The sequence below is a fragment of the Perognathus longimembris genome, chromosome 17 (assembly GCF_023159225.1).
Source record: "Perognathus longimembris pacificus isolate PPM17 chromosome 17, ASM2315922v1, whole genome shotgun sequence".
Lineage (NCBI taxonomy): Eukaryota > Metazoa > Chordata > Mammalia > Rodentia > Heteromyidae > Perognathus > Perognathus longimembris.
The window spans coordinates 2049797-2074116 of NC_063177.1; the positions used below are offsets into that span (position 1 = coordinate 2049797).

Sequence of the window (24320 nt, forward strand, 5' to 3'; positions counted from 1 at the left end):
TATTAAGTGTTCCAAATGTTCTGGGCTTTGTATCCATTGAGGGAAAGAGAGACACGGGGAGAGAGAAAGAGAGGGAGAGAGAGACAGAGAAAGAGATAGACAGAGAGACAGAGACAGACAGAGACAGACAGGCAGAGATAGTCAGAGAGACAGAGAGACAGAGATAGCGAATATAATCTGTTAAATACCTTCCATTTCATTATTCAGTATTTGAAGTAATACTAGAGAAAGATCTTTCATGTGTTTACTAAATGATCCTATGAGCCATTAAGTGCCACAGCTAATTGAAACTTGACCTCTCAGGTAACATGTGCAAAGCTATAGCTGCATTAATGCCTTGAGAATGGACAGCCCCCACCCTATCCTATGAATCTCTCTGCATCTGGAATTTCAGAGTCTGCAGGGGAATGCCACATGTGTATCCTCAAGTTACTTCCACTATGAATTCACTATGTGTCTCTGCTCTGAGTCTAATCTCCCTTGCAAATTTGGTCTGTCCAGGAAGTATCTGAAGGAATTTTATGATTGCGCTTCAGATGATTCCTGCCATGCAAACATCTATATTTATGCAATAATGTATTTCTCTGGGTTTGAGAAATTGTAATTTTGCAGTTTTACAGAGAAGGGGGGTTTTAGGCAAAGAAAAAGACTTTCCAATTTTGTGCCTGGTCCCAGAAGCAGCATAGGTTGTCTCCAGAGTCTCAAAGAGCTCTCATGAAAGCAGATTCCCTATTATCTGGCCCTGACTCCTCAACAGCCCCATGGGAGCTGATAGGAAAGCCATAAGTATCAGTCTCTCCTATGTTTTTGGTCATCTCACCAGGAAATCACACAGCAGAGTTTGGATAGTTTTAATTCACAGAATATCATCTTCAAATTATCTCCTTGTGTCTGTTCTCAAGGTAGCTGCCCCCTGAAACCTTTCCTTACTTCCACTCTCATATTTCAAACTTCCATAATCTTTTTTATTCCATACCACTTAGCTTCTTTCTTTGCCATTTCCACCTCCCTTCCATTTTAGATCTCAACTTAGCCTTGCTGGCATTATTAGTTTTCCTTTTATCCAGATTCTTACAAGAGAGCTTGGTGGTAACACAGGAGGCAAGACTCCTCATTTAGAAGCAAAGGAGGCTACCTATATAGTAATTATTATTTTCCACGTTACCAATATTATTGCTACAGTGCAAGAGTAACAACTGTGCACTCCCCTGGTATTAGTAAACATATGAAAGCAAACAAGATTTATGCAAATCTGGAAAGGTTTTGTTTTTTTGTTTTCCTCCCACATATTTTTAGCATCATTTAGTTGTACGGGGAGGTTTCATTTTGACATGTTCCTATGTGCATGCAGTGTATCTTTATCAGGCTGCCCTCCCACACCCCCCATATTCCCACTGTGTCCTTTTCCTCTGTCCTCTCTACAGCTGCTGGACATAGCAGGAATCCTCCTTGAAAGACCCCTGGTAGCAAGGGACATATCCAGTAAATACCTGGTCCTCATCCAGATGTTCAGCAGAGACCTGGATGCTGTGAGGATCATCTACAATCACCACATCCAGGAGGAAGCAGGACTTGGTAGGCTGCTTGCCAGAGGATTTTGATGGGGGAAATTCTGTTACCGGGAAGGGCAGAATGCACTACTTTGAGGTTTATTCTGTGTTCATATATGGCTCTGCCATTATCTCAGAACATCAAGCGCAATCCTCTTGCTTGAAATTCCAGACCCCTTGCATGACTGTAGAGTTCACTGAACTGTGGGATTCCCAGGATCTGGGACTAAGATTATCAGAATGATGCAGGCCAATGCAGTCTTGACCACTGTGAGTCAATTGTGACCCTGGCATAATGGAGGAGATGACCCCTGATCTGTGTTGCCACAGTAACTAATCTTCAACATATCTCAGTTCACAAGAGCTTTTTACAGCTTACCTTTCCACTGCCATAGCAACCATGCTTCTGGTAGGAGGAACCAGCAGGAGCCTGATGATGAAGGGCAGTTCTTTGTGGAGGTGTGATGTCTCCATTTTTATTATAGTTAGATGTCTTATCTTGTTTATTTGAAAATCAAACATAGGTTCATGTCAATTTTACCAAAGCACTTTTTGAGTGCTTGGTATATGTGAGACATGTCTGTAGGAACTATCTATAATGGCAAGTCAGGGAAAGGAACAAAGCAATTAACACTGAACGATGGTGTACACCCAGGGGCTCATATGTATAATTCTAGATACTTGGAAGGCTGAGAAAGGGAGGATCATGATTCAAGGACAGTCTGGGCATAAAAGTTAGCCAGGTTCCTTAACCTATAAATGAGTTTAATGGCATCCACCTGTCATCCCAAACTACATGAGAGGTTAATATTGTGAGGATCAAGGTACCAGTCCAATACTGGGCAGAATCATCTTCAGACTCTATCTCTATGAAAGAAAAGCAAGCCATCATGGTGTGTGCTTGTGATTCCAACCATGGGGAGCCTAGATTAGGCCTATCATGACTCAAGCCACCACCCAGGCAGGTAGAATCAACTTGAGAGTTGTAAATATTAACTATGACACATGTTCAGATCAACTAAGTCAGAATGTCTGGGCAGGAGACATTGCTCCCCAAGGCTGCTCTTGCTTTGTTTATCAGAACACCCTATGTCATGTCCCAGGAACTCCTCAGTGTGGGCCCAGGGTGACTTCAGTGTGGTGTCACCGAATGGGTGCTCTTGGGTAGAGGGAGCTGGTGTCTGCACTCTGGTCTCAGCTCAGCTCTCTGTGTTCCCAGGGTTCTCCCCGGTGCACAAAAACATGCCTCCCATGGCTGGGGGCCTCCGCTGGGCACAAGAGCTGAAACAGCGCATCCAGGGGCCCTTTGGCAACTTCAAAGGCCTCATCCACCCGTGAGTATCCAGCTGCTGGAAGGCACTCTCATTCCTGCTCTGCATTTGGAGTAGAGACATACAGTTTGCTTGCCAAGGCATGAAAACCATCTTCATGTATTCCTATTTCCAGCAACAGACAAGATACCTAGTGGTCAAACTGTAAAGCTCTTGCTACACCTTTGTGTTAACCAAGGCTTCACCAAAGGGTCCTAAGCTGACTTTATTCCCTGGGATTCATTTCTGCAGGAAAATGAGTCAGAGACTTCATGCTCTGGGGATATTTCCCATACTCCTCCTGGGACAAAAAGGTCTCTTTGCTGACTATAAGAAAAGAATGAGTATTGACCTAAGTGCAGCATGGGGACCCACATGTATTACATCCTGGGGCATCTACTATACCTTGTCACCTGCTGAGTCTAAGTCTGGCTTGAGTGTAAACCTGCACTTTGGTCAACATCCCCTGTGAATGATGTTGACCAGAATAGAAGCTATGCAAGTCTGTGTGTGCTATGGCTGTTTCTAGAAACCAGGATTCACAGAGGCCTCTTGGCTGCTAGGAGTGAACAAGAAGAGCAACTTTTGATGTTATGTTTAGGATACTACCTGGGGATGAGAATCTTTCTTTCTCTGATCTTTCTTCTGTTAGACTTAATCCTTTTGTAGGCACCTGGCTTTGGCAAATGCACAGAAGCAAAGACACTGGAAACTGACAATTGGCATCACAAACTTTTGTGGAGTTAGGAAGGACTGCATAGACCACTGGGCCTAGGTAGCAAGACTAACTCCCTTCAAAGACCAGGAAATCACACAAAATAGTAAAGTAGACAATTCAAGAGGCTGGGAAGGGATCCAGAGGATGTTGCTACCACTACACTGGAGGGCCACCAGCCAGAAAAGCAGCCACCATGGGAGACTGCAGCTGGGCGGCTGAACAGAGCAGTGTATCAGGCTTCTGCTGAACCTCCTGGAAGGACAAGCCCATCTCTCCACATCAGTGCTTGGAGTTGGGCTCTCCTCCCAAGCATTATGATTTTGGGCAAGATGGCTCTCATTTCCTGGGACTGCTCCTAAAGAGGCCATCACCTGCACCCTACCTGCATCCAACTTGCCTTGCCAGAGGAGTCTGGGGTAGATGGAACTTAGGGGGTGTGGCTGGCACATCACAGTGACTTCTCAAAGTCCTATGAAAATTCTCATATGCTTTAAAAATGAGTGCAGATGTGTACTGATCTCTACAACATGTTATCTTAAATGTTGTAGATTCTTTACCATGGAGTGACATAGAAGCTACAGGGACTCTCACTGTCATAATACTTGTGACTTCTCAAAACCATTAGGCCACAGCCATATATCCCATATACAGGCCTTGTGCCCTCTACCTCCTTCTCCTCCAGATTAAAAACAAAAACAAAAACCCAAGGCTTGGGGTGATGAGGTTTGCAGAAACCCCACGGCTGTGAGGGGAGCACAAAATGTGACTCTGCCCACCTGGTGGGGGCTCTGTCCTCTTTTCCTTGCTTCCTTGGAGGTATATCTTCTTGTTTAACACATAAGAGAATGAAGTGACTTGGACCCCAGTGCTTGCTCTCTCAGAAAGCCAGAGGGTGAAAGCAGAAGGCTCAAGGCATCATGGGAAGGAAGCTGTGCTGATTTAAAGAGCAGCTGAATTTTTAAGAATCTCTGCCACAAGCTGTCTCATTTTGCTGGTGGGACAGAAGCAGATTCCACATAGCTAGTGTGAAGTCTGAATATCAAAGATACTTTGCCAGTTGTCCCCAGGAGTTGAACTTCCATTTAGTGGGAGTGAGAGTCAAAATCAGGGGAAAACTTTTTTGAGGTAGCAGTGCCCCAGGCCACTGTTCTCTATCCTCTGAGTCATCAGCATTTATAAACAAGCCTCTGTGTGCATGAGTATGCATGTGTATGAGCACATGTGTGCATTGCATGTTTGAGAGGGGAAAGGAGGGTGGGACCCTCATATAAGCCTGTCAGAGAAGGGTAGCATTTCTGATCACTTGTTCCAGACAGGTCTGTCTATCTATCTATCTATCTATCTATCTATCTATCTATCTATCTATCTATCTATCTATCTATCGTTATATAAACAAATAAACACACATAGAAACATTATACATTCATGTTTATACACATAATTTATACATATATACTATATGTATTTATGAATATTGTTCTACATAAGCATATATATGATGTTAGGTGGATTATTGATAGCTTTTTTCCTTAAATGCAGAAAACAGTAGCACTTAGAATTTTTCTCTAGTGCCTCAAAATCCCTTTTATTCATATTTTTGAGTGACCTCATTTACCTTGCACATGATCAACTCAATTAGGTGGGTTTGGGTAGAACCACAGGCAGGAAAGGGTGAGCTGCCTTTGTCACTAGTGGGGTAGCCTGGATATTTAGGAAGTGCAAGTGACCTCTAGTGGACAGAGGAGGATGTTCAGGAAGAAGATTGTAAGATTATTTTTAGGGGCCTTCGGAATCAGCCCTAGAAGCCATTTAGTGTGTCTGAATGCAGATGGCCATGGGCATTCTGTCAATCAATCTGTCTGTCTATTTGTCTGTCTGTCTTTTACTATGTAGCCCTGGCTGACCTCGAATGTGAGAACATTCTGCCTCGTCTTTCAACAATCAGCCTCTTCTTCACAGGCAGTAGTATGCTCATCAGGTTATGTTAACTCCTAATTTTATGTCATTCTTCTTTTTTGTGTTGCAATAGCTGCATGGAATCTGCTGAAGGAAAGCGAATGATACAAAAATATGAAGATATGCTTTCATTGCTGGAAAAGTAAGTGACTTCTGGGATTGCATCATTCTGTAAATTGCATTGTCTTCTTCCCTTCCTCCTGACACCTTCTTCCTTTCTCTGTTCATAGATGTCCAAATTCCTTCGCTGTTCTGATACATTATTTTGTGTTTTATGTTATAGCCATAATATATATATATATATATATATATATATATATATATGTTACATATATTTATACCCCAGTATTTCTAGGTTGCACACATGCAGGGTCTCTGGGAAATGCAGATGCATTTGTATCTATTCTAGATACAAGTATGTTTCTGATGCAGCCTTCCTGTGTGTGAACCTTGTAGAGTTAGAAGAAGTGGGGTGCCAAATGTGACACTCTGTGATGAGAGTCCTGAGAAATTATATTGGCTGCTCAATGAGCAGAAAGATGTTTCTTGGGCAGGAAATGTCTCAGAAATACTTCCTGCATCCATTTGTGGAAAAATCAGAAGAAATAAATTTTCATATGGGTTTATAATTGTTTCTGCTTCAAAACTGAATGAGACTTTGAGGATGGAGGGTCAAGAAACAACCCATGGTCTTGCTTTCCCTCTTCTGTGATTTGCTTCCTTTTTTCCATCCTTCGTTCCTTCCTTCCTTCCTTTTTCTTTTTCATTTTTTTTGCCAGTCCTGGGACTTTTGCTCAAAGCTAGAGCTCTACCACTTGAGCCACATCCCCACTTCTGGTTTTCTGGTAGTTAATTGGAGATTAGAGTCTCATAGCCTTTCCTGTCTGGGCTGGCTTTGTACCACAGTTACAGGTTTTACCCACTGGATCATGGCTTTTCTTTTTCTTTTGATGCAGCAGAGTTTTCTTAGCATGACGTTAAACCAGCCAATTGATGGCACCTCCCCACCAGGTAACCCACACTTTTTACTTCTTTCCCATCCCAAAGAGCTTCAGTTGTGTCCACTTCCATTGTCCCCACCACACAGCATCTTCACTAGAGCTGGAGTTGCTATGATCTGACCTGTCACAGTGGCTCTGGAAGTCCTCCTTTGCTTCCATATTTGTGTCTTGAGGCCCATGTTGTGACCAAATTCAATAATGTTACTATTTCTCCACCAGCCAGAATCTTTCCACAGAAGGCCTGAAAACCCTGCCCCAAGGTAGCCTTTGCCTTCCTCTCTCCATCTCCAGCTTCAAACGTGCTGTCTATCGACCTGTGGCTCTCAGCACACAGGCATGCTGTTTCTCATCTTGTGTCAGCCATGCTGTTGCTTTTGTCAGGAAAGCTTCCCTCTCTCGCTACCCCCTTTTCAATGTCCTCTCATCTGCTCAACCTCTGAGACTCAGTCAGGCCTCATTCCAAAACATCTCTCTGAACCTTCCCTGATATTGTCCTCATCACTTATCTCTGCTCTTAAATGAAAATGCTCTGTATATTTCTGTAAGAAGGTCCTTACTGCATTGTATTAGGGTGATCTGGTCACCAAGCCCAGAACAAGAAAGGTGTTCAGTGTGTAAAAACCAAAAGACCATCTATGTGAGCTATGTCTATGAGCTATGTGAAAGGGTAAGAGCAAATGGTACTGAGTAACTTTTTCCAACATGCACTAAGACTAATCACAGCTTCCCTTATTCCTTCAAAAGATCTCATGGCGTCTTTCTATTCTCCTTTGATTGAAACTCTGCCCCCTTTAGAAACTAGTGGTTGCCAGCAGGAGTTGACCCAGCCTGTCTAGAGATCAATAACAGTTTCCTCAGTTCATGCTACAGAGCATGGACAGGAGTTGGGGAGGTAGGAATGTGTTTACGAGCGGGCTATTGTTTCTGATCATTGCAGGTATGAGACAAGGCTCTATGAGGACTGGTGTCAGACAGTATCTGAGAAATCACAGTACAATCTCTCCCAACCACTGCTGCAGCGTGACCCTGAGACAAAGCAGATCACTGTCAACTTTAACCCACAGGTCTGTCAGTCAAGTGGGTCACTTCCTTTGGGGTTCCTGAAACATTTTACTTGACTCTTCTAATTTCAGGGTCAAGGAGTTTGTTTTTTAAATAAAAATAGGCAAAAGGTTTCAAGAGAATTTACACCTTGGATTCTCTGGGGAGAGAATCCCAACATTGAGTATTTTCTTAAGTTTTACATGTTTATATTATTCTCTGTGGTTGAACAATAGATTTGATTTGACAAAACTACAACAGAAAATATAGGTACATGCTGCTTAATAATGGGGATGCTTTCTAAAAAATGTGTTGCTAGGTAATGCAAATGTCATAGATGTACTTACACAAGCTAAAACAGTCATGATGTCACTAGATAATATCTGATAAAACCATGATTGCACATGTGGTTCTTGCATGACCAAAACATCATTATGTAGCTTATGATCATATTGTAAAGTAGCACCAACTGTTAAATACCCAACATTCAAAGCCAACCTCAAGTATTTACTATGAGTGCAGGATGCCAATGGGAGGTTGGAGGTGTCAGCAAGAATGTAGAGAACCTAGTCCCTGTCTGGAAAGAGACTCTAGTCTAATTGAGAGAAGCATGAACCTGCAAATATCTACCTTTACTAGACAGCAAATAATAAATCCTTAAGGTATGTCTTTGGACATATGACTAAACCAGTGCTTGTCAACAGAGGGTAGTCTTTTCTCCCTGGAAACATTTTGTTTTATCAAACTTGGAGGTTTAGGTAGTAGCATCTATTGGGTAGATTCCAGACATGGCACTAAACGTCTTACCTAAAAGGCATTCCCATTTTCAGAGTTTCCATGCATAGCACTATTTTGTTCTTTAGAGCTAGAACTCCATCATTCTCCCACCAATGAGCTGTAATCCATTACTTAAAATAGTTTCCAGGTTGTTGAATTCTAAAAACGCCCTTGACTTACATTTATTTGATTACTAGTAAAGTGAACTTCTGTCCTGTGTTCCCTTGCTGTTTATCTTTTTATGAATTGCTTTGTTTGTTCACTAGTACCTGTGGTTAAAGTACCCTCCTTTCCTGAGAATGTTTTAGAACATTTGGAAATTATTTGTCAGATATGAAGAACTAAAATAAGGACATATCTGTTTTGAATGTTTTCTGCAGTTTAAGTTTGTCATTTTATTATGTCTCATATTTTATGCACATACATTTTTTATTTGCTTTATGGTTTTATATTTGAATCGGTCTTCTCTATCTCAGTACCATATCAAGGTATGTGCATGGCTTTTTTTGTTCGTACTTTTTATACATTTTCAATATCCATCATGAGCTTCTTTCAGAGTACACTAAGAAACTGAGTTCATTTCTCCAGCAAATAGTACTTGTGGGAACTCTCAGTAGGACTAGCCACTCAGCTAAGGAGAACAGGCCCAGAATTAATGGGAGAGGGAAGTATGTGTTTCTCTGAAGATGAGAACATGTGACTTCATACCTTATGTCACTTGTTCCTGTATTTGTCAGTTCTGTCATGTTTCCCAGGAAATAATAAACAGGCATGAATCAGAAAAGGATGCCCAGTCATCACCTTATCCAAGTGTCTTTCCTTTCTTTTTGGACCACATTTGCATGGATTTTAATTTCTTTTCTTGCCAGTAACTTGTGGGCTCCACCTGAGTCCAGAGAGGCCTGGCTAACCTCTCTTTTCTGGTTCATATTATGTTAAAACATAAAGAAAGGCCAGCTCAGAGTTCCAGAAATCCTGAGAGACTCCAAATGACTTTATGCAACAACTAAAGGAACGTCATGCTTGTCTCAATCTCACCAGTGTTTCTGTGACTGTGTATGTATGATGGTTGGTATATGAGAGCACCGGACATCTTCATCTGAGGCTTCCTATGCATGTGGGTGGTGCTAGCCAGCTGATCCTCCTTGTGACCAGACTAGCACCTCTTAATAGAAATGTCCAGGCAGCCTAAATGTATGTTGTGTCTCAACAACTGCATGCCTGGGGGCACAGGAAGCAGCACCCTCCCCTGCTCCTACTGCTGGTGTATTTCTCAGGATCTTTCCTTTCACTCTTACAAATAGTAATCTACCTTCTTTCTGAGTCATCTTTCTACTTAATACTTCATTTCCCTTTACTGAGACTAGATTTTAGGAAATGATAGGAATACAGAGGTAAAGCAGGCCTAGGAGATCTTTGGGCCCCTGGGATTTCGAAGTACCTGATGAATAATTGGAGTACCTTTTACAGCATCCCTCAACACCAGTTTTATTCTTTCCTCCAGCTGATTTCAGTGCTGAAAGAAATGAGCTATCTTGAGCCCAGACAGATGAAGCACATCCCCAAGACGGCACGGGCCATGTTCTCCTCCAGGGAATTCTACCAGCAGCTTGTGGCTAACTTAGAATTGATGGCAAACTGGTACAACAAGGTTATGAAAACTCTTCTTGAAGTGGAATTTCCATTAGTGGAGGAAAAGCTGAAAAATATTGATCTCTGCCTGAGAGCTGCAGAGGAGACACTGAACTGGAAAACAGAAGGTAGCCAGGCACATTTGCAGTCTGAGAGGTGCATGGGGTTCAAGGCTCTGCAGAAAGTTAGTAGAATCCCAGTGATTCACTAGTAATCTGACTTGGGCTGCAAAAAAATCTATTTTGGACAGGTGTCTAAGTAGAGAAGGAGGTCTGGATTTTGACTGACAGATTTAGGAGGCTTTGCTATCTCCACTTTGGAAGATGAGAGGCTGTGAAAGATGCCCCATCCTTTCTAGGCTCTCCCTAAATGAGAGCTATCACTGCATTGTCACCGAGTTTCTTACCTAGACTGCAAATATCTTAAAGGTGGAAACTACATGTTTACTTCTCTGATTCCCTCGAGTTCGATTGAGTAAACTTGTAGTAGGTGGTTAACATAGGAAGAATATTTCATGAGGTGATACAAAGGAAATATAAGGCATGATGCATACAAGACATGATCTTTACCTCCAAGAGCTCATGATTCATAAGGAAAATGGCAGATGTACATCCAGAATCCTAGGAGACTGGCTGTGAGTTAAAAAAGAAAGAAAAAAAGCACAAAAATACAGTTAAAAAATGAAGTGTGAAGAGTCACACTTCAGAAGAATGATGACCTCAAATGAGATTCCTTAGAAAAGTTAAAGTTTGAATAGAAAGTTAAAAATCTTGGAATTTCATTCGTAGTAAACAAGTTAACCAGCTACTCAGGAGGTAAAGATCTAGAAGATTACTGTTTGAAGCTGGCCTGGGCAAAAATAAATAAATAGACAGACAGAGCAAGATTCTGTATTAGCAAAGCAGCCAGGCATGGTGGTAAGTATCTGTAAAATTCCAGCTATGCAGGAGGCATAGGAAGGAATACTGCAATACTAGGCAAAAGTGAGACCTTATCTGAAAAATATCTAGAGCCCAAAGAACTGGAGGTAAGAGTGAAATGTTAGAGCAATTGCTTAGTAAGTATGAAGCCCTGGGTTGAAATCCCAATACCATGTTCCCTTTCAGAAAAAAAAACCCACAAAATTAGGACTTTACTCAATATGTAAGGGGAATGACATTTTCAGCATTGAACACATAGCAAGTGCTATAGGAATTGCATGGTGGAAACATATGGATCAGGTGAGCGTGAGATAGAGTGACAAAAATTCCCAAATCTTGACAGCCTCCTTTGGAGAATCAGAAAAGTAAAACAAAAACAAAAAGAATCCATTGACTAGGTTGTGTGTTCCAGAAATGCAGCACTTCTCTTAAGAATCAGGATAAAGTTGAATGACTGAAGGTGGCCCAGGAGGAAAGGAGAGGAGGGCTAGGATCTGATAAACGTCATTGTGGTGTTAGGGTAATCCAATGTACTGTTACTTTTGCAGATCTCAAAGTTTTTCCAATTCCCAAATGAAGGCTAGCCTGGAATTATTTTTTTTTAATATTTGCATTATCTTTAACTTAGTTGTAGAAAGAAAGGCATTGCCCTTCAACAAAGCAGTTCCAAAATGCCCTGTACCTTGATCAGTGTACCCTTTCAACATTCTCACTCATACCTCCCAACTCATCTCTTCCCTCACTTTTTCTTAGTTTTTTACTACATTCTTTCCTTCTCCTCATTTGTCTACTTTCTTTATGCCAGTGCTAGGACTTGACCTTAGGACCTGGGCACTGTCCCTTAGCTTTTTTGCTCAGTGCTGGCACACTACCACCTGAGCCATGCCGTTACTTTTGGATTTTTGAAGGTTATTTGCAGAAAAAAAAATCTTGCTTGGGCTGACTTCAGACCATGACCCCCAGATCTCAAACTCCTGAATGGGTTGGATTACAGGTGTGAGCCACTGGCACATGGTAGACTAGAATTCTTAGGATTAACTATGGGGTACACAGGCTGGATGACAACAGATTCCTTCTATTTCCTGCCTAAGACTGGGGTTCAGATTATATTCAACTTCCTCAGAGTCCCATGCAGGGACCTGGGCAACTCATTTTGAGAAATTCATTCAGGCCTCTTGGACTGTGTACCCTAGAGTGTGCTGCTGTGAATTCAAGCCCCCAGCCCTCAGGATCAGGAAATCATGGGGAGAAAGACAGGACTAGCTCCTCCCCCAGTCATGGAGACCTCACAGAAAGGACAGTCTAAACTGACTTCTAAAAGAAAAAGATGATGGCTTTCCTTTGTTGTATTTGAAAACAAAAGGAAAAAAAATGGGAAGACTGCAATGACAAAATATCTTCAAATAAAGTCATAGAGTAGCATCAGCATCTGGATGTAAAATTAGATCCCTAGCAACCGTGCCAACAACTTTCGTGTGTTTGGTAGGGAAGAATTACCTGGGTTTCTCTTTCTCCACTGTCAGGACTTTTGGACTCAGGGCCTGGGTACTGTCCCTGGCTTCTTTTTGCTTAAGGCTACCACTCTACCTCTTAAACCACACTACAACTTCTGTTTTTTTCTGTTTATGTGGTGCTGGGCAATCGGACTCCGGGCTTTATGCATGCTAGGCAAGCACTTTACCACTAAGCCACATTCCCAGTCCCAAAGGTTAGATTTTTAATGCAACTAGAAAAGGAAATTTTCTGAAAACAAAGTAACCTTGTAGAAAAGTCTCGTGTGAGTGACAGATATTAAATCTCTGTCTTTCACAGATAATGGCCTTTTAGTGTCACTACTGTACAGTATTTCATTTATGTAGTATTTCATTTAATCATATTTCTTTTGGGGAGCAGGCCTTTGGGATTATGTCAATCAAATCACCAGTAGTATTCGCGATCTTGAGCAAAGAATTCAGAAGGCTAAAGACAATGTGGAAGAGATTCGAAACATTATGAAAACATGGGTGACTCCGATATTTAAGAGAAAAGATGGAAAAAGAGAATGTCTACTTGCTCTGGATGATCAACATGATCGGATGGAAAAATATTACAGTGTCATTAAAGAATCTGGCCTTCGGATTCACACCCTTGTTGAGGTAACAAACAGCCTTTTGGTCGTAAGTACTAAGAATACAGGGACAGCACTAAGAAATGATAATACTTTCCTGAGTGTCTTCTCTAGTCAAGAATAAATGTTTATTTTAGTCGCAAGAGAACAAAACATAATAGGCAGGACAGGGTGAAAGTCACAATAGATAAGCATTGTGTCAAAATTGACATTGTCTTAATGGTGACATGACTCAGTTTTCACATGACAAATTGTACACCTAATTCCAAGGATGTAAGAGGAGATGGCAAGGAAAGAATCCTAAATTATTCACTGCATTGGGTACCCCATCCCATCTCACCTATGGTGTGGTCCTCCAGAAACATCTTCATGCCTGGGCTCAGAGAGCCTCAGGAGATGAAAGAGTGTCATCTTCCCTGGATGCATTTGATAAAATGAGAAGATGCAGAAGGAGGTGCATAATACAGCAAGGCCCTGCTTTGTGCTGGTCAGGGCAGCTTTATGTACCATCATCAAAGATTCAAGTTTCCCTGTAAACATTGGGGAGGGATCTGAACTTTCACTAGCTACTATTGGGTTCCAAATTGCCAGGCGTCGCTCTACCACTCCCAATCCACGTGGGGAAGGGTCCTGGGCTTATCTGCCTCTTCCGTGTGGGATCCATACTCACTCTCTCACGTCCCCCCCGGCCGGTAGGGATCAGATGCAGGAGCAGGATCCCGGGTGCCTTGGTTTGCGTGTGGGTGCGAGAACCCCTTGCCCACCAGCCCAAGGAAGACACGGGCGCATGGAGTCTTGGAGACCTTCTCTGGGAGGATTCTCCAGGACGATTCTGATTTATTCAAATGAGAAGCCACAAAGATATACCCCAAAGGCGGGCACAGGGAAGGGACAACAGATTGGCCACGAGAACTGTCCATCAAGTGATGTCAAGGGACTTCCCTTGTGGGCAGAGGCCCAGCCCCCCAAGGATTGGGTTTCTGGGGTACCCCCACCATTGCACACGTGCTCTCCCCAGGAGTAGGGGCTTCTCTTCCTGTTAAAGGCAGAAGAGGAGGGGAGGAGACAGACCAAGGCCAGCTGTGGCCTCTTAAAGGCACAGCTGTCCCCAACAAGCTACAACCCTGCTGAAGGAACCATGAGGCAGTCTGAAAAGTTAACTCATGCCACAAATCAGGAAAAAATCATATCACTGTAAGTAGATTGTGGTTCAGAGCATAGCAAATATGTTCAACTACAAATACTGCTGGTTGCCAGTTAGGTAAAGGAGATAATTGACTATATTTTGCCTTTAAGAGATATAGAGCACAACTTAATTTATGTTTTAACTATGTCTGGCTCTGCTAGACATCCACTTTTCATTAATCTTTCACTCATTTATTCATCTCATCCTTCATTCATTTATTCATCTGTCCATTCCTCCATCCATCCATCCATCTTCCTTCTGCATGTTCACAAATGCCACTTACATGCTACTTAGCCAGTTATGTGTATTCCCTTATGAATCATCTATCACTTTCTCATTTTAAATTGGTTTGTGTGCTAGATCCAGAAGTCCTAATAACCTCTGGATACACATCTTTCATCAGATATGAGTAATTCAACTTGTACATCACTTTGACAAAAAATAAGTAATTATTCAGGAAAAAATCAGAACTGTGCCTTGCCAGTTTTCTTTCTTTTTCTTATTTATTGTCAAAGTGACGTACACAGAGGTTACAATTTCATATGTTAGGCACTGGATACATTTCTTGTACTGTTTGTTACCTCTTCCCTCATACCTCCTCCCTCCTCCCCCTTTCCCTCTTCCCCCATGAGTTGTTCAGTTGGTTTACACCAAATAGTTTTGTAAGTATTGCTTTTGTAGTCATTTGTCTTTTTATCCTGTGTCTCTCAATTTTGGTATTCCCTTTCACTTTCCTAATTCTAATACCAGTATATACAGTTTCCAATGTACTCAGATAAGAAACAGTGATAGTGCAGGTACAACAACAGGAAAGGGATACAAGAGCATCATCAACAATAGAAGCTACGGTTACACATGGCATGTTGAAAGTAATTACAACAGTGACATAACAGTCGTTTCCACAACATGGAGTTAATTTCACTTAGCATTATCTTATGCATTTATAGGGGCATAGCTATTGGGTGCTTGTGATCCTCTGCTGTGACTAGCCTAAACCTGTGCTAATTATTCCCTATGAGGGAGACCACAGAGTCCATGTTTCTTTGGGTCTGGCTCATTTCACTTAGTATAATTTTTTTCAAGTCCTTCCATTTCCTTACGAATGGGCAATGTCATTCTTTCTGATAATGGCATAAAATTCAACTGTGTACATGTACCACATTTGCCTGATCCATTTGTCTACTGAGGGGCATCTGGGTTGCTTCCATATTTTAGCTATGACCAATTGTGCTGCGATGAACATTGTTGTGCTGGTGGCTTTAGTGTGTTCTTGTTTGTGGTCTTTTGGGTAGATGCCCAAAAGTGGGGTTGCTGGGTCATAGGGGAGCTCTAAGTTTAGCCTTCTGAGGAATCTCCATACCGCTTTCCAGAGTGGCTGAACCAGTTTATATTCCCACAAACAATGAAGTAGTGTTCCCTAATGTTTTTGGTTTGTTTGTTTGTTTGTTTAGAGTCTTAAGTTTTACTCTTTTCCCCATGTGGTTAATGTAAGAAGAACACTGCAAGTTTACAAAGGTACTCTTATATACTTCTTTTTAGAAGAATTATAATTTTAGCTTTTATACTTAACATTATAATAAACTAGTTTTTGTTGATGAGGTAACATTGGAATTCCGTTCACTGTTTTATATGTGAATATCTGCTTGCTTCTATACTATTTATTTCATTTCTAGGAAACATTTATTTATAATTGTAAATTGAAAAGCTACTTAGGGCTACAAAATAATACTATTGATTCATGAATGCAATGTTCAGAAATTATATCAAGTCATTAACATATCCATTATCTCAAGTTCTTTACAGGGCTCTGGTAGAAATATTTGACATTTATTCCTTTGTTTATTCTGAAGTGTATATTATTGAGTGTCATATCTCCTATGATGCCTGATATATCTCAAAGGAAAAATGAAATTTTGTACCTTTCTTTTAATTAGTTGTGTACTTTTTTATTAGAACTCCTCCATTATACACTCCCTCACCCTCTAGGAACCACAATTCTCTTCTCTGTTTTGAATCCATTGATTTAGAATCCAAGTGCAAGTTAATCTTGTCTTCGTTTCCTTGACTTTTTCTACTTTTGAGAATATTTTCCATATAGAATTTTTGAAACTTTGTTGAAGAATCAGTTAATTTTATAAACACCAATATAAAATATGTATTCTACCATTGATTTGTATACCGTAATAGTCAATTGGTATTGTAGCACTATGAATAGATCTTGAAATCAGATGGTGTGAATCCTCTAACAAGTTTTCTTTTTCAAAATCATTTTGTCTATTCTAGATTCTTTACATAGCCACATAGATTTAAAATTCAACTTGCTAATTTCTAGACAAAAGCTAGGTTTGAATTTTGACTTGAATCACATTAAATATGCCTATTGGTTTGGGGAAAGCAGTAGAATGCTTGCCTTGCATGCATGGAGCCCCTGGCTCAATTCCTCAGCACCACATACACTGAAAAAGCTGGAAGTGGTGCTGTGGCTCAAGTGGTAGAGTGTCAGCCTTGAGCAAAAAGAAGCCAGAAACAGTGCTCAGGCCCTGAGTCCAAGCCTCAGGACTTCCAAATAAATAAATAAATAAATAAAGATTTTAATAATATTAAGTGTAGTGATCCATGAACATGGCAGATCTCTTCACATAGTTGAGTCTCTCCAATTTATAACTACAACCATTGGCAGATTTTATTATAGCTGATCACTAAGTGCTTTATGTTTTAAAGGTCTACTTATGGAATATTTTTGCTAATTCTTTCCCTGATACTATCAGCTAGTACATAAAAGCATAATTGACCTTTGCATTAGTAATGTATTATGTGACCTTTCTAGATTTATTTATTCTGTACTCTTTCTGGATTTATTAGATACAGTAACTGTTTTGAAGATGTCTTATGGTTACCTATAAAAATAATCTCATTTATTTGTAAATATGCTCAATTTTTCTTCTTTGTTTTGGGATTCTCCCCACCTCCCCCTTGAAGTCAGAGCACTGCACTGTAGCTCAGCTTTTTCACTCACTGCTGACACTATACTACTTAAGCCTCATCTCCAATCCTGAATTTTGCTGGTTGATTGGAGAGTATGGACTCTACTTGGGCTGGCTTCAAACCATAATCTCAGCCTTCTTGATAGGTGAGATCACCGGCAGGAATCACCATTGTCCAGCTTTTCTTTTGCTTTTTATGACTTTTAATTCTCTTTTTTGCCTTATTACTCTGGCTAGACTTCCAGTGCAGCATTGAATTGGTGAGAATGGACATCCTTGCTTCCTTTTCAGTCAGCTTTAGAAAATATTAGTAGTGATGCTCTGCTATGACTTGCCTAAACCTGTACTAATTATTCCCAATAAGGGAGGTCATAGAGTCCATGTTTCTTTGGGTCTGGCTCACTTCACTTAGTATAACTTTTTCCAAGTCCTTCCATTTCCTTACAAATGGAACAATGTCATTCTTTCTGATAGAGGCATAAAATTCCATTGTGTATATGTACCACATTTTCCTGATCCATTCGTCTACTGAGGGGCATCCAATAGCTATACCCTTATGAACACATAAGATGATGCTAAGTGAAATGAACTCCATGTTATGGAAACAATTGTTATATCACAGTTGTAACTACTTTCAACGTCCTATGTGTATCTGTAGCTTCTATTATTGATGATGTTCTTGTATCACCTTCCTGTGGTTGTACCTACACTATCTCTGTAATCTTATCTTAGTATATTGGAAACCGTGTTTACTGGTATTGGAAGTAGGAAATTCAAAGGGAATACCAAATTTGAGAGACACAGGGTAAAAAAAGAGAAACAACTACAAAAGCAATACTTGCAAAACTGTTTGGTGTAAGTGAACAGAACACCTCGGGGCGGGGGAAGGGAAAGGGGGGGAGGGAGGGGGGTATGACGGACAAGGTAACAAACAGTACAAGAAATGTATCCAATGCCTAACGTATGAAACTGTAACCTCTCTGTACATCAGTTTGATAATAAAAATTTGAATTAAAAAAAGAAAATATTAGTAGTATACTATCAAGCACAGTATTAGCTCTGCTTATGTGGATATTCATTATTAGAATATAATGTAATAATCACTACCAGGGATATAAGTTCCCTTCTATTCTTACTTGGTTGAAAGATTTTTATTATGATTAGATGTTAATTTTTAAATATACTAGCATATAATAATTGTTAAAAACCATTAGTTTTGTTATGACATTTTCACACACACACAATGTTCTGTAGTTATGTTGACTCTCATTACTGTCTTTTGTCCCCTTTTCCCACTCTCTTCTTATTAAATAACCTTCCTCTACTTTCATGTTATTTTTTTCCACAAGAAAAATAAAGTGCTACTTGTTTTCCCAAGTGACTCATTTAGTTTATCATACTGATTTCCAGTTTCATTCTTTTTTCTCTGCAAAAGACATGATTTTGTTCTTCTTTATGGCTGAAAAATATGTGTGTGTGTGTGTGTGTGTGTGAATCATACTTCCTTTATCTGGTTATCTGTTGATGAGCATCGACACTGGTCTTATAACTTGTCTACTGTGAATAATTCATTGATAAATATCAGTGCCCTATTGCCTGCTAACTTGGTTTCCTTCTGGTATATTCCCACGAGAGTTATAGGTAGATACTATTGTAGTTCTATTTTTAGCTTGTTGAGGAATTCTATGAGGAATTTTAACAAGAAAGGACTACTTTATATTCCCTCCAATTATGCACAGGTTTCTTTTCACATTTTTTTCCTTTGCTTCTCACATTTTAGTGGTCATTGTTTTGTTTTCTTGGTTATTGCCATTCTAACTGAGATGGAATGGAACCTCAGTGTTGTTTTGACTTGCATTTTCCTTCATAGCTAGAGATATTGAACAATTATTTTTGTATATATTGGCCATTTGTACTACTTTTGAGAATTGTCTGGTTCTGTTCAATTACTCGTTTATTGATTTGATTTGTTCAGCTTTTTGTTCATTTGTTTTCTTTAAATTCTGAATGTTATATTCTGAATATTAATTCTCTGTCAAAGGAATACCTGACAAAGATTCTTGTCCTATATTTAGACTGTCTTTTCATTCTGGTATTTTCATGATTGCAGAAACTGTTTAATTTGATTCAGTTCTGTCTGTCCATTCTTGTTCTTATTTGTTTCAGTTATTGGAGTTCTATCCAGAAAGTTATTTCCTGTGCCTAGATCAAGTGTTCTTCTCTGGTACTTTCAATGTTTCGGGACATAAATTAAGGTCTTTGAACCACATTGAACTGATTTTTGCACAAGTGAGCGATTTGGATCTATTTCACTCTTCTGCAAATAAATACGCAGTTCCCCAAATACAATTTGTTAAAGCAGCTGTTTTTTTTTCTTCAGTGTGTGTTTTTAGCAACTTTGTAAAAATCAGATGACTATAACTCCATGGACTTTTATCTGAGTCTTCTACTCTGTTCCATCAGTCTTCAAGTCTGTTTTTGTGCTAGTTCACGGTGTGTGGCTTTTCTTCTTTGTTTGTTTTTGTTTTTTCTATGGCTCAGTAGTATATCTGGAATTGTGATACTACCAGTGTTCCTCAATGGTTTGCTCAGAACAGATGTTGATTTTATCTTTGATTTTTATGCATTACCTGAGATGATTTTTAATTTTTTTCTCTTTTATTCTGTTAATGGAAATGCTGTGTTTTTTAAAATGTTAAACCTGTTGTGTACTTCTAAAACAAACCTACTTGGTTACATTGTCTTCTTATATATTAGGAAATTTGATTTGCTAATTTTAAAGGATATTTGTGCACATGTTTATGAATGGCATTAAGCTCTTCTTTTATTATAGCATTTTTACCTGCATGATCATGCCAGCCCTTGCTTTTTGAGATACAGTCTTGCTAACTTTGGAGGGGAAGAAAAACAAAAGTTAGCTTGCCCCTTGACTTCTCTGAGTCTTGCCATGAAAGATGAGTGGAGTGTGGCAGATGGGTCTTGAACTATAATCCTCCTAGCTGCTTTTCAAGTATCTGGGTCTACATGTGTACACCATCACAGAAAGCTTTAGGGTGATTTTTATTTATTTTTATTTTTTTTATTTTTAAGTTTTTATTATAAAACTGATATACATAGAGGTTACAGTTTCATACGTTAGGCATTGGATACATTTCTTGTACTCTTTGTTACCTTGTCCCTGATACCCCCTCCCTCCCCCCCTTTCTCTTCCCCCCCCCCCCCGGAGGTGTTCAGTTCACTTACACCAAACAGTTTTGCATGTATTGCTTTTGTAGTTGTTTCTCTTTTTTTTCCCTGTGTCTCTCAAATTTGGTATTCTTTAGGGTGATTTTTAAAGTGTAGGTAGAATGGAGGTAGAGAGGAAGAGAGTTTGAAGAGCTAGAGCCTCAGGTGCACACATAAATTAGAAGATGACAAATCACAATTTTGTTGGCTGTAGGGTTCATGGAAGAGAAGGGCTCATGGAAGAGAAGGGTGGCTATAGGGTTCATGGATCTGAAGACATGTCAGTTAAATTCAGACTAGTGGACTGAAAAACTGAAGGATGTATAAGGGTGAAGAGTGTAGACACAGGAGCAGACATGGGAGTGAGGGAAGAAAAAGAAAAGCCACCTTGCCCCTTGAGTTCCCTGAGTTTCAAGCTGCCTTGCCATGAAAAGATGGGAAAGATAAATTATACTGCTATCCAAATATCAAACAAGATTATGCTTGCCCTCTTTTAGTGCTGAGGGTTGAAGCCAAGGTCTCCTGATAAGCATGTACTCTACCATTAAGCAACATCTCCAGGCTCTCTGTTAGCTTTATAAATAAATAAGGAAGTATTTCTTCCTCTGTTTTCTGAAATAGTTTGTGAAACACTGGTTTTCTCTTACCTTACATGTTTAATAGAACTTATTAGAGGATGTTTCCAGATTGTTTTGGGGGCAAAATATTTGATGATGATTTCTTTGGTAGATAAAAATGGAACTTGGGGAGATTTCTGCATATCACCTGTATCCGTTTTTCAAGTTGCTTTTTTCAATGTTTGCTTATTGATGAACATTGTAATCAATCATCATTATATGCCTATATTATTTCTAGAGATACTTCCTTCACTCCTAATGTCAGTAACTTGTGTCTTTTTTCTTTTTTTATTTTATTTTTTTTATTTATTTATTTTTTTTTTGGCCAGTCCTGGGCCTTGGACTCAGGGCCTGAGCACTGTCCCTGGTTTCTTCCCGCTCAAGGCTAGCACTCCGCCACTTGAGCCACAGCGCCGCTTCTGGCCGTTTTTCTGTATATGTGGTGCTGGGGAGTCGAACCTAGGGCCTCGTGTATCCGAGGCAGGCACTCTTGCCACTAGGCTATATCCCCAGCCCTGTGTCTTTTTTCTTGATAAGTTTTTTTAGTTTTTTTTTAATTTTTAAAGTTAAAAAAACATTTATTAATTGTTTTTTCAAATTTTGACTTACCTGGGTTTCTAATTGTGGTCTTTTCTAATTTATTGATTCCTGCTGTATAAAAATTACAATTTTTAGGGCCATTTTCTGCCCTGTTTGTAGCCTCCTTAGGCCCAAATATAGGGTTTGTGGGTTTTTTTGTCCTTTCATCTTAACCATAGGAATTTGATCATAGTAAGTTCTCATGGGCAGTGCTTTAGTTTCAAGCTACAAAGTTAATCTGGACCATTTTCACCATAATTCTGGGTATTGTCTCTCACATTCCTTCTATAACTCAGTGGTTATTTTGAAGTGTGTTGTTTAATTTCTCTGTATTTTAGACTCTCTATAGATTTGAATGAGATTGGTATGCATTTTAACTGCACTGTGATTAGTTGTTTTTTTTTTTTTTTTTTTGGCTAGTCCTGGGCTTGGACTCAGGGCCTGAGCACTGTCCCTGGCTTCTTTTTGCTCAAAGCTAGCACTCAGCCGCTTGAGCCACAGCGCCACTTCTGGCCATTTTCTGTATATGTGGTGCTGGGGAATTGAACCCAGGGCCTCATGTATATGAGGCAAGCACTCTTGCCACTAGGCCATATCCCCAGCTCTGCACTGTGATTAGAGAAGATTCTTAAGATTTCAGTCTTTTAGAATCAACTGAAACCTATTCTACAATCTAGAATATGATCTGCTTTACTGAATATTTATTGGGTACTTGTCAATGATGTTTAATCTTATGTTGCTGGGGGTAGTTTCTTAAAGATAGGAATTAGTCCAGAGCAATATTAATAGTCTTTTATAATCTTTTAGATGATTTGTGACTTTTAAGTTTATTCATTCAAAGTTACCTTCTAGCTGATGAAACTAAAGTAGCAAATCTTCAATATGATTGTGGATTTGTCTATTTAATCATTTTAGCGTGTGCTTGACACTCTGTGAGTAGACACAAATAAGCTGGGCAAGTGGTTCATGCCTGTTATCTTAACTACTCAAGAGAGTAAGACCTGGAAAATTGAGATTTGAAGCCAGTCCCAGAAAAAAAAAATCTACAAAACTCCATCTCTAATTAACCAGAAAAAAGCTGGACTAGAAGCATGGCTCAAGTGATAGAGTGCTAGTTACAAGCAAGAAAGCTGAGCGCACATGGGCTTGAGTTCAAGCCTGAATACTGGTACACAAAAAATTATATATAAACACATTTACAACTACATAATTTCCTGATGAATTGACTCTAGCGTGATAATGAATTTTATTTTTAATCATACTCTGAGGTTTAAATCTCTTTTTCTGGAAAATAACTTTTCCCTCCTGATTCAGTATTCCTACACTTTACATTGTATATCTTGCCTTCTATTTTACATTCAACTAACTGGCTCCTTTATATTAAAATTTCTTCTCTTTGTAATCAATAGATTTATTCAGCCTAACAACTGTCTTTTAATCTGAATATTTCAGCTATTATATTTAAAGTAACTATCAGCACAGTGAGATTAAGTCTACAGTTTTGCTACTTGTTTTTATATTTGCTTCAGTTCTGTGTTGTTACTTTAATCTCCCACATATACTCCTTCCCAGTAATTGTGGATTTCTTAGTATCACATCTAAATCTCTCAACTGGCATTTCAGCTCTGCTTTGTTGCAGTACATTTCTAGGGGGAGTAGTTCTAAGTTTCATTTTAGTATTTTCTTATAACATGTAGGATACTTGTAACAGGATAGTTCTATTTAACTCCTTCCCTGATCAGGGTGAAGCCTTTTGTACTATTATGTGATATATTAGTATAATAAACATAATAATATATTAAATACCCCTGTTATTTTTGTATTAAACCTTAAGACAGTATCAAGAATAGTCTGCATTTACCCACATATCACCAATTTCACACCTGTTCCTCTGTATATCCAGCTGCTACCTGTGGCTGGATGTTTCTTTTCTGTCTAAGAAATTTCTGCAGTATTTCTTGAGTTTGGGCCTGCTGATATAAAAATGTCCCTATTTTCCTTTTGTTCCTGATGTATAGTTTCATTTGATACAGAATTCCAGCAAAGTTCTGTTTGTTATGCATACATTGTTTCAATCTTCTTCCTTCCAATGTTTCTCAAAAGAAACCAGCCATAATTTGTGTCTCCTTTAACCCTGGGTGTAATGTATGGCTTTCCGCCAGTTGTTTTAAATAGATTATTAATCTTTGGGTTCTCTTTTCCCCATTTTTGCTGTGGTATGCCTTTGTCTTCATCCTGTTTGAAGTTTGTCAAGATTTTGGGTTTGTTTTCCTCAAACTTAGGGAGATGTGAGGAGTTGTAGTTGATTGTTTTTATAATAAATGTCCTTATCTGCCAAATCAAAAAATCAATTTCCTGAATCTGCTTTTCTGTTGGACCACAAGTTTGTCACATATGTCTGTTATTTAGTATAGACGCAAACAGATAAGCCCACATTGTCACTTGCAGGCAGCTGTGCATCATCACTGCACTGTGAGTTATGAGACAATGGATTTCAAGTCATTGACAAAATATCCACAGGTCTACTTAAGAAGGAAAGGTGACCCATCTCAAAATTCTGAGAGTCACATCACTGCAAAATAGGATCATGAGATCATTTAAATCCAGGGTGATTTATAATGTGGTTATGTTTGCTAAAAGGGTGACTGTGAATCATCCAAGAAAGTTACTTCTACACATTGGTTCCTGCCTTCTGTCAAGATATCAGGTCATTGAAA

At 39.5% G+C, this 24320-nt stretch overlaps 1 protein-coding gene across 1 annotated transcript in view; it reads left to right on the forward strand.

Annotated features, from left to right (window-relative positions):
• The window catches only part of Dnah9 (dynein axonemal heavy chain 9), a 349492-nt gene that overhangs the window by 36242 nt on the left and 288930 nt on the right, over positions 1–24320 (forward strand). Inside the window, 6 exon segments of the mRNA XM_048365947.1 lie at positions 1425–1575; positions 2770–2884; positions 5608–5676; positions 7473–7599; positions 9858–10113; positions 12799–13040. Coding sequence (XP_048221904.1) covers positions 1425–1575; positions 2770–2884; positions 5608–5676; positions 7473–7599; positions 9858–10113; positions 12799–13040 — 960 coding nt within the window.